The 17,852-nt window shown below is 43.4% G+C and overlaps 1 protein-coding gene across 1 annotated transcript in view; it reads right to left on the reverse strand.

The window, feature by feature from the left end:
- Positions 1–7,614: 7,614 nt before the first annotated feature.
- The window catches only part of SNTB1 (syntrophin beta 1), a 225,549-nt gene continuing 215,311 nt past the window's right edge, over positions 7,615–17,852 (reverse strand). Inside the window, exons 5-7 of the mRNA XM_066379422.1 lie at positions 16,800–16,996; positions 12,892–13,082; positions 7,615–9,819 (exon numbers count right to left, since the gene is read on the reverse strand). Coding sequence (XP_066235519.1) covers positions 9,727–9,819; positions 12,892–13,082; positions 16,800–16,996 — 481 coding nt within the window. The 3' untranslated portion in view covers positions 7,615–9,726. The remainder of the gene's footprint in view (positions 9,820–12,891; positions 13,083–16,799; positions 16,997–17,852) is intronic.

Raw genomic sequence — 17,852 nt, forward strand, 5'->3', positions numbered from 1 at the left:
AAAGTGTCAGGGATCCATTTGTTGACTTAGATGAATACGGAAAGATACAGAAAAGATCGATGAGCTAAAGAAGGCACTATTGTTTTCCAGAAGAATTTAAGTGATACTAAGGGCGTAGGACATTCTGGATTGGGAAATAAAATGGTACCCATTTCAAGTATCTCCAATGGCAAAAGATTCTCAAAGTACGAAGTAGCCTTAGGAAAACGATCATACCAAAGGTGTGTTTATTACTCCTTTTTTTAAGATCTTAGAAATATTTACTGATTTAAACGATATGATAAATGATATGAAGTGTGAAGTTGTAGCTCCTGGTTTAGATTTGCATTTCCTTGTAACTGATGAGGCTGATATGTGCTTGTTGACCATTTAGAGAAATGTCTACTTAAATCCTGTGACTGTTTTTTGAATTGGATTTTTTGTATTTGTATTGTTGAATTGTAGGAATTCTTTATCAATTCTAGATGCTAGTTCCATTCTATGGGTTGTTTTTACACTTGACAGTTTTCTTATATTTAGGTTTATGATCCATTTCTGTATGGTGTGAAGGAGAGATCCACCTTCATTCTTTTGTATGTAGATATACAGTTTCTAGCAGTATTCATTGAAAAGACTGCACTTCATTGAAGTTTCATCACAACAAAAGTACATCAAGTTTTAAGGAATTTATATCACAAAGAGATGAAGCCCCCAGGCCACCAAGTTTCAACAGGAAGGAAGCAGGATGAGAAAACTATTTAGTTGTAAACAGGGACTATTTCTTATAGAAAAGAGATTTCCTAGAAAGTCATAGCCAAGAGCCCAGAGGGCAGAGCCAGGAATAATGAGCTAGCACCACCACGCCCAGGTAGTAGAAATGAAGTCTGATTCACACTCACTGCCCGACAGTGAACTGGTCACATATGCCCAGCTGGATTGCAGAATTGCTATGGACTGACTGGTCACTAGTCCTTAACGAAGTATCTGCGACAGTTTTCCTATCCCTCCTCACCAGCCTATGCTGGATATATAATTGAGTGTCAACTAGTTTAATTAGTTAATCAGGTCACCCAATATTCTGGATTTTAAAAAGCCACACCCTAGGCAGTCTCATCCCTCTCTGGACCACAATCCAAAGGTGAAGATCACGAAATACTGGACTTGATCCGTATTGGGAGGAAATGAGCATATTTGGCATATGGGAATGAAAAGAATTGTGGCAGAGTGGAATGTGGTAGGTTAAACAGGACCACAAAGCCTTGAGCTCCTTCCTTGAGGAAGTGGAGTCTGTTTTCCTAGTCCTGGCATCTGGGTAGCAATGTGACTTGCTTTGGCCATCACTGATGGCACAAATGACATGGTGTGAGCTGAACCTAGTCCTCACAGACCTGGCAGCTTCTGGCCTACTCTCTCCGAATCTGGCCCTGACTGGAGGGAGCCTCACAGGGAACTGGTTCAGCCTACTGGACAACTGGAGGCCAGAAGAGCACTGAGGTGCCCCACGGGATAGCCAAGCACTGAGGTGCCCCACGGGACAGCCAGCACCGCAGGGACCTGCCCAGCCAACCCGCAGAATGGTGACAAATAACAGGCCGCGAGGTGCTTTGAGGGAACATTAAGTTTCATTCACATTGAAGAATTCACAGAGAGGCCAAGTGCAGTCAGGAAAGTTGCAGAAACTTCATTTATTAAGGCCTTAGTTTGGATACCCTACTTGCAGGAAAAACTGCTTTTTGGTCTGGATTTGCCGTTCTCATGAGCCTCAGGAAACTTGTCCAGGAGCCAGTCGCTTCACCCCTCGTGCAGGTGAGACTTGCGAAGCAGGGACACTGCAGTTAATGAGGCATCAAATGAGGGGCTTTCTTGGATGTTGCGTTTGAGTTCTTAGGAGGAAATGAGCTTTATTCATGCAAAGAATTATAGTTGAAATTTGCTAAAAATATAACTGACTTTGTTTCTTGGGAAGAACAGAGGTTTTGGGGGTTTTTTGATCCAACATTCCCAAGCCCCGGTCCACACCAAGGCGGGATTGCAGCCATGGGGCCAGTGGGCTCCGCCGTGGCCTCAGTGGACGGGCTGATGGTGCGGCAGCTCCGCCTCCTGTCTCTTGTCCCCACAGGGTGTCCCTTCTCCCCATCCTCCACCTCTGCTTGATGCCTCCTTCTCTGACAGTCTGAGCGGTGTTCTCTGTACCGAGTCTCACCCTTCCAAGAAAAGACCTCATTTGTGTCCAAGAAAAAAATGACTGGAGGATAAAAGGCAAACACAGAGGTTGCTACCGCTTTTCTGTGACCATACAAATGTGGTTCCATACCCGACTTGGACATGGTTCGGTCATGTTAATGAGGTTTTAGACATGCTTCCTCTAGTGAAATCAGATTTACTGTCATTTAGAAGACCACTGGTGACATGATAATTAATTTCTGGCCATATGTACAAGTAGTTCTATGATTCAAGATTTTATAAACAACTTACCAACGTTATTCACCATTATCAGAACATTGTGTACCCATAAGAAAAACCTTTTTCTTTTTTTTTTTTCTTTTTTTTTTTGTGTGTGTGTATTTTTCTGAAGTTGGAAACGAAGAGGCAGTCAGACAAACTCCCACATGCGCCCAACCGGGATCCACCCGGCATGCCCACCCAAGGACGATGCTCTGCCCATCTAGGGCGTTGCTCTGTTGCAACCAGAGCCATTCTAGTGCCTGAGGCAGAGGCCATGGAGCCATCCTCAGCGCCTGGGCCAACTTTGCTCCAATGGAGCCTTGGCTGTGGGAGGGGAAGAGAGAGACAGAGAAGAAGGAGAGGAGGAGGGGTGGAGAAGCAGATGGGCGCTTCTTCTGTGTGCTCTGGCTGGGAATTGAACCCGGGACTCCTGTACGCCAGGCCGATGCTCTACCACTGAGCCAACCTGCCAGGGCCAAGAAAAACCTTTTTCAAAAGAGAATTTTAAAATGCACATTTAAGGAGTTCATGTACTAAAGGGAATTAAGGTCATACTCATGGTCCTGGACCCATTACCTAGCAATAACTGATAACAGGGTTGTTTGGGTTTTTTTTAATTAAAAAAGTATCTTTCCAGGCACTTTATACAAGTACCAGCATATTGTTATGTGTCCATTTTTTCTCCACTGAGCAAAGCCAACACCCCTTTTATAAAAAGGATTTTTAATGTACCCTTTGTGGTTGAGGTAAAGTTAATAAAATAAAGGTCTTTGGCCAAGCTCCCCGGAACACCTAAGCTGAGAGCAGGGTGAAGGACTGGCACTTTGTGTAGGAGCTCCGCCACCGGCCCCGCCCCCACCCCGGCTCCGCCCCCGGCCCCAGCTCCTGCTCGCTGGCCCCAGCCCCAGGGCCCGGAGAGCCATGGGCAGGAAAGGCGGGATGGCAGGAGAGCGAGGCTGGCGGCTCCTGGTCTTAGTCTCTGCTGCTGCAGGTGGCCCAAGACAGCCGTCACCCAGCAGGTGTCTTCTCAGTCCCAGGGCTCTCTCAGGCTACTCGGTGCATGGAGAAGCCACGTCTCAGAGTCCACAGGAGGGAGAAGGAAAGGGTTATTGATCTGCCCAGTTCCTTCCTGTTATTCTCTCCTGTTTGGCCCACAAGTATTTCAGTCCCCTACAGTTCTGCATTGCTCAGATCCTGATCTTTAGCAGCTGCTCAGTTTATTGGTTCTTAGGCCCTACAGTGTGGCCTGCCATCCCAGTGTGGAATTGATGACAGAACCCAGAAGTTCAAGAACGCATCTCCTTACCCTGGACCCTGGCGGCAGCCATGGGGAGTGGTGGGGGAGGCGCATTTCCCGGCAAGCAGTTAGGTGATTCAGGGCGGCAGAAGTACTTAGTTCCAGCAGAGCTGGTAGTGCCTAGCATTGAGCAAGTGCAGAGTCGGGCGGCCAGGTGATGGCGTCGAGGGCATCTGAGGAGGTAAGAGAGTGTACCCAATAGTCTAACCTACATGCACTCGGGGTGTTTTTGATCAATATCCCTTATGAGGTAAAGACCTTTTAGAAAAGGGAAGTAATGATAATAAAATAATATGCATTTCCACGTGGAGGGGCTGGAATACAAACAACTACAGTAAAAGACAAAATTAAGTCATCGAATATTTGGCTTGAATGAGGCACAGAGAAAAGTAGTCAGGTGTCTTGTATTGATGACTTAAGAACCATGCTCACACTTATTATCTGTAACTTGTTTCTATAAAATGATTTACCAAATGCCTTCAGCAAAACAAAAACAAAATCTTCCATGTAATGGTAGTAGCATATCTAGAAAATTCAGAATGAATTTAATCAGATGGAAAATGTTTTCATACGTAAAATGTAGTCAGGATCCGGGCTCGGATAATTATGAACATATTTTTCACCTCTGTGAATAACACAGAGGACACACCACTTGTGTGGGAAACAGTTCCATTGGATGCAGGGCCTGTCATCATGATGCAGGAAGTCTGCCAACTCTGGCTTTTGTTCAGTAAACACTGATGGGATCCCCCACCACCCTAATCATTGTGACAACCAAACACCAGCACAAATTTCCAAGCCCCAGCAGTGCCACTCTCCTGAGAACCACTTTTTTAAAAAACAAATGCAATACAGGGGGTCCTTGGGTTACGACACAGTTCCGTTCCTGCGACAGTGACGTAACCCGAATTTTGGTGTAGTAAGTCAAAACACCCTAGCCAAGCACAAACGGAACACTTGCGCTTTTAACCGTCCAAAACGGTGTAGGTAAGTAAGCGTAGGGGGCTGCAAACGCCCTCACTCATGCCACGTTACTGCGTGTTCTTCCACCGTGCAACCAAACTAGTTCACCCACGTATGATGCTAACGGCGTAAGCCGAAACACATCTCAATATTTAAAAGTTTTTATGGGAGTGAGCATGATAAATGATACTGTTGTAACCTGAGGACCCTTCGTATATATCTACAGTATATTTATATCTGTATTTTGCAGAACTTACATTTACAAATTCCTTCCACATTAGCACTTATAGATGGACCATCCTTTGTAACAGTTGCACAATATTCTAATGTACTGGTGGGCCAAGATTTATTTAGTTCTCAATGGTCATATTGACCTTTTCAGCTTATTACAAACAATGCTGCAAAAATGATCCTTACACATTAGTCTTTGTGCACTTGTACCAATGTATCTCTAGGATAAATCCCCATAAGTCAAAGATATAATATATTTAAAAATTTTAAAATATACTGCCAAATTACCCTCCAAATTATTGCTAAATATATACCTCCTAACGGGCGGATATGATTCCTTGTTTTCCCATGACTTCCTACCACTAGGTATTGTAGATGGTTTTAATCTTTGCCAATTGGTATTTTACGGATGAAAATGAGGGATTATAAATGTCTATATGAAGCCATTTTCAGATAATTTTATATTACCTAGTAGTCCCCAGCCTTGAATTGTCTTTTTATATAAGACACTCATGTGGGAAAGATTGGACTTTCATCGTTTTCTAGGGGAATGCAGGATAACTAATGAAAGTTAGGCAGATGTAAGTTTTGGCTTTAAGAATGCACAAACTTTCTAACAACTATAGCCATCTGGCAAGTCAATGGCTGGCCTTAGAGATAAAGAGCCCCCCACTGCTGGAAATTTTTATTTCCTGTGGAATGCTACACAAGGTCACCATTTCTGAAAATGTAGTTTGTGGACCAAATGTATGTGGGATGACTCATAGGTGATACAACTTTTTTTAAATTTTTCATTGGCATATATTCATTTTTATATGTCCGTCCTGTGTTGTTACTATTGCTAGCAAATCATATACTCTTAAGATATTAAGGCAGTAGTGCTCAAATTATCAATAAACTTTGGTCAGTAATGTGCTTGATGGCCTCTAAGGTCTCCTCAAAACAGAGAGAGACAGAGAAGAAGGAGAGGGGGAGGGATGGAAAAGCAGATGGGTGCTTCTCTTGTGTGCCTTGGCCGGGAATCGAACTGGGGACTCCTGCATGCCAGGCCGATGCTCTACCACTGAGCCAACCAGCCAGGGTATTACAAGCAATTTAAACACAAAGTTCTAGTATTACAGAATTTGAGTTTGGGGGTCCTCAGGTTACAAAAGTCTGGACATACAACGTTTTGAGTTTACGACGCTCACTCCCATATAAACTTTAAAAAATTGAAATGTGTTTCAGCTTACGCTGTTAGCGTCATACTTACAGACCACATGGGTGAGCTGGTTTGGTTGTACCTGGCAGTAGAATATGCAGTACAGTATATTTATGTCCTTTTCCCTTTTCTTTCGCTTAGTTCTGTAACAACAGTATTAGGATAGGGAAGTGACTTAGGTTACGGTGTGTTTCAACTTACATCAAAATTCGGGTTATGTCACTGTTGTAGGAATGGAACTGTGTTGTAACCTGAGAACCCTTTAAATTAGGAGCTTGGTGGAATCTCACGAAAACTTAGTTAAAAATGAGATCCCTACGCTGCAAGTGCATGCCCATCGTGAAACTATACACACTGGGAAAAAAAATGCTACTGGCATCCCCTTGACCCGTTAGGATATTCTAAAGACTATCTTTAGGAAGGGAGTAGCAGGTTGTTTCACACATCCATAACCCTCTGTGGCTGTCACGAAACCACCAGCCAGGCCACTGTATTCAGAGGTGAATATTTATTTAACTCATATATAAATTTTACATGGTATCCATGATGCTGTAAGCATAGGCACATTTTCTTTTTAACTCAAGGTACATTCAGAAATTACTCTCACTCCATCCCACTCCAATTTCCTCAAGATAGGACATCTAATATTTGTAAAGCAAGGGCCAGAGAGGCCCTGCACATTAATTTTAGGAGAGTGCTTCTGACCATTATAACCATTCCTTCTGACTTAAACCAAGAAGGGTCAACAAGCTTTTAAATCAATAGAATTAATTAAATACCTCTGCCTGGATTTTTTTTTTAATATGTGTGATTTTGTTTCTCTTACTTAGTTCAAGTCAGAAAAATAATTGGTACCTTTATTCCTATCGGCCTTTAAATCCCTGGGGGATGGTTTACAGATGTCACCATAGCAAAGAGCTCACCTCAGCTCATCTCTGACAAATGGGCAGCTTCCCACTCAGGACAGTTAAACATCACTCTTTCCTGCTGATTTGCCCTTAAAGGGACTAATGCTGTGAATTTAATAATTAATGGATTCACAGAAGAGACTGAGCACAGAGCAAACTGGGCTGAAATAGATTCCCCAAAACGACTCAGTTGGTTCGTTGATTATACCAGGCATGATCCAGACATAGAAGTTCTTGTCATTCACAACATTCATAACATCACGACAAGATCTACACTGTAAAGTCGCTGTACCTGGCTGAATTCAGAGAAAACACTGAGTGTTTGAAAAGGATTCATCATAGCCACTCTGATACGATGCACTAACTTGGAAGAAAATAAAATGATTCATAGGTACAATTCTCTTAGTAAAATTTTCTGTTTCTTGCTAATAACACGTTTTAGTTCAGAAAATGCATTCATTTTATTCAAATAGGCTTTTTCTAAAACATAAATATTTAAATTAAGTTTTTATAAATGCAGAGAATGTAGTTTCCGTTGATCCCCACCCGGATATTAATCAGCCCAAAACTTAAGTGATGAAGAAATAATATTTGTAATTATAATCATTTTAATTTGTCTATAAATATATAATAGGATCTTTGCAACTTAATTATGAGTAATTAACTCATACTTCATGTACTACTGAGCACCTTAGATTACATATTGTTGAATTAAACTATTGGCATTAATATATGTTTTTTAATATGTTATTTACAATCACAAGTATAATTCTCTTGTATAACAACATTCCAGTGATTTTGAAAATATATAATGAAAGAGTGCAGTACAATTTACAAATGCATCAAAGCTTTCCTTACAATAGTCAACCTGGGACTTCCCTCTTTAGCATTTTAAAATAGGAAACCAAAGGGGGGAAAAATCAATGTCCTAAAACTGTGTTTTCCAAAGTTTGTTTTGTTCTGTGTTTTAATTCTAGCTTCACAAGGTGCTCTGTTAGAAAGCGGTGGTGTGGGGAATGGGAGGCACGGGGGCACCCCAGCCCCGCCCGCCCCCAGGAATCACATCTACAAGCAAGTCTCCCGGGAGACCTGCAATCCTGAAGTCTGTTAACTTCTCTTAACTCGGTGTTTTAACAAACATCTCTGATTTCCAATCTTTTACTTCCACCGCCCACACAACACCGCTCAGTGCCCCCCCCCCCCCCCCCCCCCCCCGGAGCTAGTGTTACCCGATAACATACTTCGGGGAAATGCTGATGGAGAATAAAACTTCCCAACTCAATTCACACTTGTGTCTGAGGGAGCAGGATCACATGCCTTTAACACAGTTTCCACTTTTTAAAGCTCTTTGCATAGGAATTTGCCAAAATACGATTCTGAAAAACAAACAGAAACCCCCCCACAAATCTAACCCTGAATATTTATTTACCTCTGTAAACTGTCCGGGAAAGGAGGGCTACAAATGCTTATAGAAATTCTAGAGCTCATTTTCAAGGGTTAAGGGAAGTGATTCCTAACTCAAATATTAGGTGTATTTTTTAATGAATCTGTTTTGAAAGATAAAAGCTTTAAATCAGTAATATGTGATGTGGTGTCTGAAAATATTCTTGTAGAAAAATAGCAGGTCATTATATATATTATTTCCCTGGAATTCCGAAAGAGCTGCGGGTGCTATTAATAGATCTGATTGTAGTGCTGGGTCTATATTCAAAAGCCAGCATCATCCGGAATTATATGAGGCTGCTCGATTACTGGTTCAAAAATGCATGCATACAAGCCCAGGCAGAAACAAGGGTCAATAAATTGCTCGGTGCTTCCACCGAAAACCACAAAAGGGATAATTAGTCAACCCGACATGAGTTGTGTGTGTGTGTATATATATATATATATATATTTATATATATCAAGTGACGATCTTTTTAAAAAATATCCATCATTTGCTCTCTATAAATAAAGCTATCAGTCTTGGCTATGCGACAGCAGACCTGAGCGTGAGCGCAGCCCAGGAGTCAGCATCTTGCATGCACACCACTCTTAAGAAAAGTTTTGCAATTGAAGCCGTCTGCTTTGGCTCAGATTCCACCAGCTTAACAGCTCAGATCAGCCTCTGAGGCTTTAATGCCTGCTCTGCATAGGCTAATGAGAACACTTTAGAATCTTTCTGTACCCCCGAAAGATAATGCAGTAAGAAAAAAGTAACAGCTGCTTCATACGTAAAAGGTGGATTTCCATTTAAAGTTCTTTTCTCTCCTTGCCAGGGAAAGTCAACTCAGAAGTAGGAGATAAATCACAATAAACAAGAGGAACTTACTGGGGAGGAGAGAGATGAAAATGTCCATTTCCCATCTTGCTATTCAGCCCTTGCTTACCCCGGTGAACCAGTTGCCTGGAAACTGGCGATGATTAGCATCTGCACATGCTGTTCTACTGTTTGCCGCCTTGATTGTCAAAAGCTATTCTGGGTATTTCCAATCGCCCTCCCCTCTTTACCCGTTGACTGCTCTAAAGAGACAGTTTTATTCTGGTGTTCCCAGGGGTGTTTTCTTGGGATGCCCCCTTGCAGCTGGTGAAGTTGACAAGAGGAGTCTAGGACAGTTACGCAGAACTCTTGGGATTTAAAGCCAACTGTGGCGTGCGACGTCGGGTGGCACACTTGGGTGGCATCGCAGCCCTCCTTCGCCCAAAGGCAGGTCGCCCTCCGTTCAGGCCACCAAGCCCAGTCTTGTTATTTTAGCTGACAGGAAGGAATGAATGATGAACACAACTGGCTTGGGGCAGGCATGAAGGTCCAGTTGCTGAAATTGGAAAAGAAGAGAGCATGAGATTTTGTCAAATTAGCGCTGGTGCAGAAGAGTGATTTACACATCAGACGGGGTGGGGCACTTTCTGCTTTGGAGAGTTAACTGGGGCAATTAATGTTTTTAAATCCTTGCCCCTCGGTGAGATTAAAAAAGAACTCTTTGAACTTATTTTGTACATCTCGTATATCTTTTTTCCTCTGAAATTGGTTCTGTGAAATTTATACATACCAATAGAATAAATATTGATGTTGCCCTTTTTGACTATTTTTGGTATCACAATCATGATATTATTTATGTTGGATTGGGTACAGCATGAAGCAGCACTGAATTTCACATCTGAAGATTTGGTTTGAGTCCTGGCTCTAACTCTCTTAAATGTAGAATCTTAGACAAGTCACTTATAATTTTTCTTGGTCCTACCTAACTCACAGGGTAATTCGTTGTATTCAGTGAGATCCTCTGTGTGAGAAGTCTTTGTTCCTCCCAACACAAAACCCGTGCTGCTTGACCACTGTGTGTGACTGTCCTCTGTGCTGTGCTCTTGGATTGTTGTAGGCAAGCGCATCACAGGTGTGTTAGGGTCCCTTCCAGAGTCTCATCCTCCCCCGTGTGTTCCTACAGAGCCCAATACATGGTCAGAGCATAAGAGTCAGGTTGCATTTTTATCACCTGACGCAATGCGGGGGAACTGGAGCAGTTGTCCCCAGTTCTCTTCTAGTGATGGCACTTCTGGAAATATAATATGTCATTATTTTATATTAAGTTTTTATTACTCATTATGAATCAGTCACTGTGCGCAATATTTTCTATATTTTCTCTAGGAGTAGCTGTTACTCTCTCTATGACATCAATGGGAAACTAAGATTGGGTGAAGTTCTAAACCTTTCTGAGATCAGAGATCTTACAGGACAGAGAAAGCATGGACTCAAACACAAGTCTATCTGATGCGAGAGTCAGGGCTTAACCACAATGTCCTATTTCACTAATACAGAATGCAACTTTTGGAAGTCACCTTAAAGACAGCCTACTTCAGTCACCATATTTTATGCTTGGGGAGACTCAGATCCAAAGAATAAAAGGTCTTGTCTAAGACAGTTTGCCAGTCTTAGCAAACACTCGGGGCTCTCGACCCTCAATTTATAGCATTTCCCTCAACTCTTTTCTGCTCCCTTCCCCCACACTGGAAAGGCCTCCTGCTTATTTCTTGGGGTTGCTTAACCAGACACTTTGGGGGAAGCTATCCGTGAACTTGAGCTTATCAACCTCATGGACTGGCAGCGAAAAATCAGTCCTTCCAAAGTCTTCCAAGTCAGGTCATAATTACAAGCAAAAAAGGCTGACATTTAGACGTAAGTGATTTTCCCAACAGGCAAAAATAGCCTTGAATTTTCAAGTCAAGGATAAAGCAGGAGGCTGGTTCTTGTTCCTTTTTTGACTTTTCTCAGAAAAAGTACACACTTGGGGACTTGGCAGAACAACAACAGAACTAGGAGCATTCTTAGTAAAATGAACTTTCAGATCACTTGTTTATTAACAAAATGGTGCTTCAGGCTGAATCTACTGTTTGAAACATACCAATAAATGACAACAACAAAAATCCTATAAAATGTTGATCCATTTTAAAAGTTAGAAAAATGACCTGCTAGAAAATGTTCTCAGAAAGTGAGTTCAGATCAGCTGTCAGCCCCGGGGCGCCGGCTCCACCATGACTGCCTGTGGCTCTCGTGGAAAGAAGCCTGGAATTGCGTCAGGGCCAGTAGTATCGTGTATTTGAGAACAGTAGAGCTGAAACTTTGGAATTAAAGGCCCTTACTCTCTTCTAAGTGTGGTCCTGGCTTCTTTCTTCAGTCAATCCCTATTAGGTATCCCTGAATGGTTTTCAGAGAATTTCCAATGAAGTAACTGTAGAGGGATGGGGGTGGGGAAGGATGGATTGAGGAAAGGCCAGTAGCTGAATTGAAGTTACTGGCTCTTTAAAGTTGAGATTTAGGCCTGACCTGTAGTGGCGCAGTGGATAAAGCATCGACCTGGAAATGCTGAGGTCGCCGGTTCGAAACCCTGGCCTTGCCTGGTCAAGGTACATATGGGAGTTGATGCTTCCAGATCCTCCCCCCTGTCTCTCTCTCTCTCTCTCTCTTTCTCTCTCTCTCTCTCTCTCCTCTCTAAAATGAATAAATAAAATAAAAAATAATAAAAATTTTTAAAGTTGAGATTTACCTCTGCTTTTTATATATTCCCTGTGCCTGTTATCAAGTGGAAGCCAGTCAGTATTTGTTGACTAACCCAGCCATGAGGAGGACCTAAACAGAGACTGGTTATTACAAAGTCAAGGTCTTCTTTGATGGTCTACGTCCTACGGCTTCAAGGAGACGCTGTGTCTTCCCGAGCAATGGCAAGAACTACAGTCCCTGGAAAATAGGAGCGCAATTCTCACCCTTCAGTGGAACGGAGCTAATTTACTTTTTCATTTCCTTTCAGCAATGATCACAGGAAATCATGAATTTTAAACACAGGGGCTATCTGCATTGGTATGAAAAGGATGTTACCTTCGCTGGCAAATTTGCTCATTTTGTTGGACATTTGACATTCTCCCCAAACTTCTGGGTCTTTGTCTGGCCCTCTCTTCGCTGCCACTTTGACTCTGCCCGCCGTTTGGCGCCTCCCCCCTCTGTGCTCTTGGTGCCCTCTGCTCCCAGATGGCCAGGACTGCATATTTCACATCCCCGTGTCCCTGACACCTAGCGCAATGCCAAGGTTAGATCGGATGCTTGATACTGTTTAAAAATGAATGTGCGTTTTGAAGCTGGTGGCATCCTCCTTGAGAAGAGTTTAATGCTGACCTTGTAAAGGATTCTTTCCTTGGATTCAAATACTCATGGAGCATTCCAGTGGAAAACAACACCAGCATAAAGCACTGTGCAAAATATGGGTTCTATTACTGTTTCCAAGGATCGAATAAGACAGGAACCTGCAAGTACTTTGTTAATAGTCAAATGGGAGCCATCCAGGGCGTGTGGCGTAATGAAATAGAGGAAGTCCCACTGTCTAGCGGAAAGGGGCACTTACAATCTCTCCATCCTTGCCTCCAAAATCTAGATACAGCATCCGGATTCCATCATCTGAAGACATTTTCAACTTTTCATATGGAGCCTGAATGATTGTCTTGGGAAAGGCACCCTCCTGTGGTTCAGTGGTGACGGAGAACCCATTGTCGTAGTGGATGGTCAGGCGGCACTCCTGGTTTTTGTAGGTGCAAGCTGAGAGAGACAGAGAGAGATGCGGATGAACAAGGGAAGCCAATCCATTTTCCCAAGCACTTAAATTTCAAGTCTCCTCAGTCCCGGGGACCAGCCACAGATGGCATTCTAAAGTTAAAAATTAGCAACTGTTCATGCAAATAGTCTCCTTGGATGGATTTTTGTCTTGTCATTTAACTTGCTCCGTGAAACTAAAGGAAGGAAAGCAACTGAAAGACAGTCTGCTTGCTGGGATTGACTGCATTTCCTCCGGCCTCCAGCCCTGACGGCTCTGTCAGACAACACGCAGGGAGAGAGCTGTGCTTGTCTCAAGCTGGGGAGAACAGACATCTGATTTAGAGTGAGCTGTCTCAATCATCATACCACACACACACACACACAGAGTCTATGCTATGCCTACCTCCCTGGTGAGAAAGGAAGCATTCCCCCTATTAAGTCACCAAAGTTAACACCTGTGACACACCTAAGAAGTCGGAGTGAGTCATTCAAAAATAATTTTATTTTTAGTTTTAAGGAAGTTGAACAAAGTTCATTTTATAAATAGAAAGGAGTGCTTCTTAAATTTTCCCGATGACCCGATTAGGCCCTTGAAGAGGGCCGTGTCTTCCCTCTGTCCGGGGGTGCCCAGGAACCTCAGATTCCATCCGCCCGGTGCCTTCTGACCCAAAGGAACAAAACTGAAACCTCGTCAACTCGGGTTCCTGCTCTTACCCGGGTGCTGTGCTCACTGCGTTCAGAAAAAGACACTAGTGCCTTAAGCTTATGAGCTCTATGAAGAAACACTACCGGAATCCGGGGTCCCTTTTAGGAAGACTGACCAAACTGTTCTGAAAAGGGTTGACAAGTACTGATTGGATTTTTTCTGTTTTATAAAACACCACATTTAATAGACTCGAGCAAGCAAATCAGCTCAGGCCCCCAGAAACATGTGCAAGCCTTTTAAGGATACCACGACGTTTTATTTGCTGGGGATGGGGTTCAAGAAGAGTCTAGAAAGGATGTTATTGACCACTTGATACCATCATTAGCTCAGCATTATACCCCAAACGGAACTTCACTTTACCACACCCTTCCTACCATAGCAGGACCTTAGCTGAATATTCCAGGTGAAAGATGCGACGATTAGAGAGGTAAAGCTGTCACACCTGGGTGGGTTAGACTTCGGAATTCAAGTTCTTTCCACACGGTGCCACAAATCTTCTCACACCCCAGGACTTGGGATATGGAGGACGTCAGCGTCTCGGAGTGCTAACTGGGGTGGCGGAGGCCTTCAGGGTGGGGCATAGGAACGGGTCTGTATGTCCCCACAGAATGAGGTGACTTCTAACTGAAGCTCTAATTGAACGTATACTCCTTCCTTTCTCCAATTTACTGCAGGCAACTTTTAATTCATAACTCAGGGCTGATATTTCCCAGAGGTTCACTCTCTACTAGGTCTTTGAGTCCTTCTGGGCAGAGCCCCTCAATAAGTCTTGTTTTCCTTTTGGAAGACCCTAGACCCTGCCACCCCTTCTGTCCAAGGATGACCAGGGACTAGCACATATGTAGTTATGGCTTCTCATCTTGCATCCTCGTCTTGGACAATTTTCACTTGAACCACCTGCAGAATATGTGGCCGAATGGGCTTAAGTTTGGGTTTCTTTTTTTTCCCCCCTTCTATGTTGAACTTGCAAGCCATGACATCATTCAGATAGTGTGAATTAACTGCTTGTGATTCTTTTTAACTCTAGTTGACGTCAAATGGTACTTATGGCCTTGATATAATGGAGTTGGTTATCTGAGGGTGTTCTCAACCTACCCAAGATATAAACGGAACACATGATCAAATTAACTGAAGCTCTGAGGTGAACCTAACTAAAGCCCCTTTCCCCGAATCTGCAGGCAGCTTTGAGTTTGTAACCGCCTTGGACCTTGGGCCATTGCCATCATTCCTTTTCTCCCAGGATCCAGCGAGCTCAGACCGCACAATTGTTTGTTATTCTCCTTTGGCTGGTCTGTCAACAGCCTCATTGTTTTCCTGTTGAAGTGGAGTTCAGTTTATTGAGAGAGAAGGATTTTACAGAATTTATGGAATGTAAGCTACACCGAGTCCCTTTGGCCGTCTTTATCCTTTCGTAGAACACTCCTGAAGTTGTTGCAGGGAGTCTGAGCTTCTCGGATGCTGCACATAAAACTTCATTCTATTTAGTTTTCAGGTGGCTTGGGCCTTGTCCAACTCTCAGGGTGAAACGCCCCAGTTCCTCTTGCCATACAGAACAGGCGTATAAAATTAAACATTCAGTGACACTCCGGAGAGGTTTTCAACCATGTTGGAGAATATTTGGAGGTCCTACCTTGTTTCAAGATAATTTCAAAAGGATTGATTACCTTGGAGAATTTTCTATGATCAACCCTAAGGCACTCCAACTTAGGTTTGCTGGAAGACTGCAGAAGGTATGTGTCACCACATACGATGTCACATACTGCCTTCTGTAGGAGGGACCACGGAAGACCTGGGAGAAGTTGGCCTTAGATCTCAGAACCAGAAACAATTTGTCTTAGAGCTCAGAATCAGGACCAATAGAATTCTAGAGACTGGTACCTGTATTTGTGCTAGCTGATAAAAAAAACAACAAACCAACAACACTGGGTTAAATGTGGAGCCCACCTTAGCAAATGGACAAGATTTTACAGCATGTATTTTATGTCTATCTGTCTATATACCTAGCTATCCATCTATCATCTCTCTGTATCAATTAGATATCATTTACTTACCTACCTACTCATATGATTTGGACAATGTCCTGAAAATTATTTATCAAGCCACCTGAACAGAACAGTTGGTTTAGAACACTGACATAACTAAGAAGTTCCATGTCTCTGCAGACAATGTAGTGAATAAAGAATGGATTTCAGGGAGACACAGCACAGTTAGTCAGTGTTGTTCTTAGTTGTGTGATCTTGGGCAAGTTACTTAGAAATTTGCTTCCCAATTTGTAAAGTTACATTGACAAGGGAATTGTAAGGATTATTAGATGAAATGAGGCAATGTATTGTGACCTAGGACATATAGCAAGTACTTAATAGTACAGAATAGATGGGTTCTTCCTTCTACACACATAGCCCATTTCTAACCCGTCCTTTCTTAGACTACAAGATGCGGATTGCACTCAACTGCGTGCTGCATCCTACCTGCCTCTCTGTCCCTACCAGGGGCAGGGGTGGCTGTGACTCTTCCCAAGTTGGTAACCCTCTGCTCCGCTTACCCCCCCCCCCAAAGATGCCTTTGCTTCCGGCTCTGTTTCTGAGCCTGCTTGTCCAGGTTTCTTATCAGTTCTGTGAACTTCATAATAGATTTTCGGTAGTTTGATTCTGTGAAAAAGTGCTCAGAACCAATTGCTTTTGTTTACAACGAGAACCCTTATTAGTTTATGCCTCCAAATGCATGCCTCCAATAAGCCAGCTGGGACTCCAGGCAGGAAAATCACATCTGACTTGCCAAATCGCTCATTTTTTCTTGAATGAAGTTTGGATTAGGCTTTTCACAGTCAAACCCTTAGACTCCATTGTATTGATAGTATAGGGCAGAGAGTGTGCCTTAATTTAGAAAGATTTAAATTTCCCTCTGAAATTCTAAGTGCCCCAAGGAGACCAGTAATGGAAAGGTCTTTGAGGCCAGAGTGAGGCAGAGTGGGACAGACAGAGTGGGACATCGGGCCCGTCGCCAGCCGCGCTCACCTGTGGTGACTTCAGGAATGAGTTCAGCCGAGTTGTGACAACCCTGCACTATGCTCCTTGTCCAGTGGGAGAGGTCCCTGCTGACTTCGGCCCTGAAGAGATGCGTTTCAATCCCCTGCCTGGTGCCTGTTCGTGTGGCAAAGGACAGGTCCGCGCCAGCCTGGGGTGATCCTTTCCCTGGACCTGAATGGACGAGTCTGTTGAGGGAGGGAGAGAGAGAGAGAGAGAATTAATCAAAGTGGAAACTGCTTTGATCGCCTGACATGTCACCTGGTACAAGTCCCGAAGTTGGTGAGTTGCTCTCATTCTTCTGGTTGGAAATGAAAGGGCCCATTATACCCCATGGTCACCAGGGCTTTCTGCCACCCCCTCACCCAGCTCCCTCCAGTGGTCCAGCGAGGGTAAGAAGGCGCCCAACAGCTATGCATCCCATTGAATATGCAGTGGAGTTGATTAATATGATTTTAACTGTCGTTAGACAAATTCAACTATGCTCACTAATCCAAAAAGAAAGAATGAAATAAACAAGAAGAACAATTTAAATGGTGTGTAAAATCCTCCCCCCCATTCCATTCCTGGGCATATATAGGCCCCGGCGTGAGCATGAGAAGGGAAGGGGAACCCACTGTTTCTTGGGTTGAACTCAGTTCCCCAGTTTCCTGTAGTCTGGAGTGTCTGGTTGCACTGAGTGTACGTCTGGGCGTGCAGTTCTCATACACGTGTCTCCAAACGCAAGTGAACAGCCCGTGTCAAATCTTGAGAAGGAACTGGCGATGCTGGACTTCTTGAGAAAAGGAAGAGAACTGTACTTGATGGGAGATGTGAGGGGTTTTAAAGGCTGAGTTTTGCTGCACGCATTGTTCATACCGCTATTAGAACGCAAAAAAATGTTCTCTGAAAAGCTGGACTTAAAGGGCTCAGAGTACTCCCTTCTGAGCAGGGACCGGCTAGCCCGGCTTCTCGCTTTCCCTGGTAATCGTTTGGAGTTCTCAAACCCTCATCTACTTCTTGATGTTTCAGCCTCCTTTTGGGAGAGACTATCATAGTTTATAG

This window comes from Saccopteryx leptura, chromosome 3 (genome assembly GCF_036850995.1).
Source record: "Saccopteryx leptura isolate mSacLep1 chromosome 3, mSacLep1_pri_phased_curated, whole genome shotgun sequence".
Classification (NCBI taxonomy): domain Eukaryota; kingdom Metazoa; phylum Chordata; class Mammalia; order Chiroptera; family Emballonuridae; genus Saccopteryx; species Saccopteryx leptura.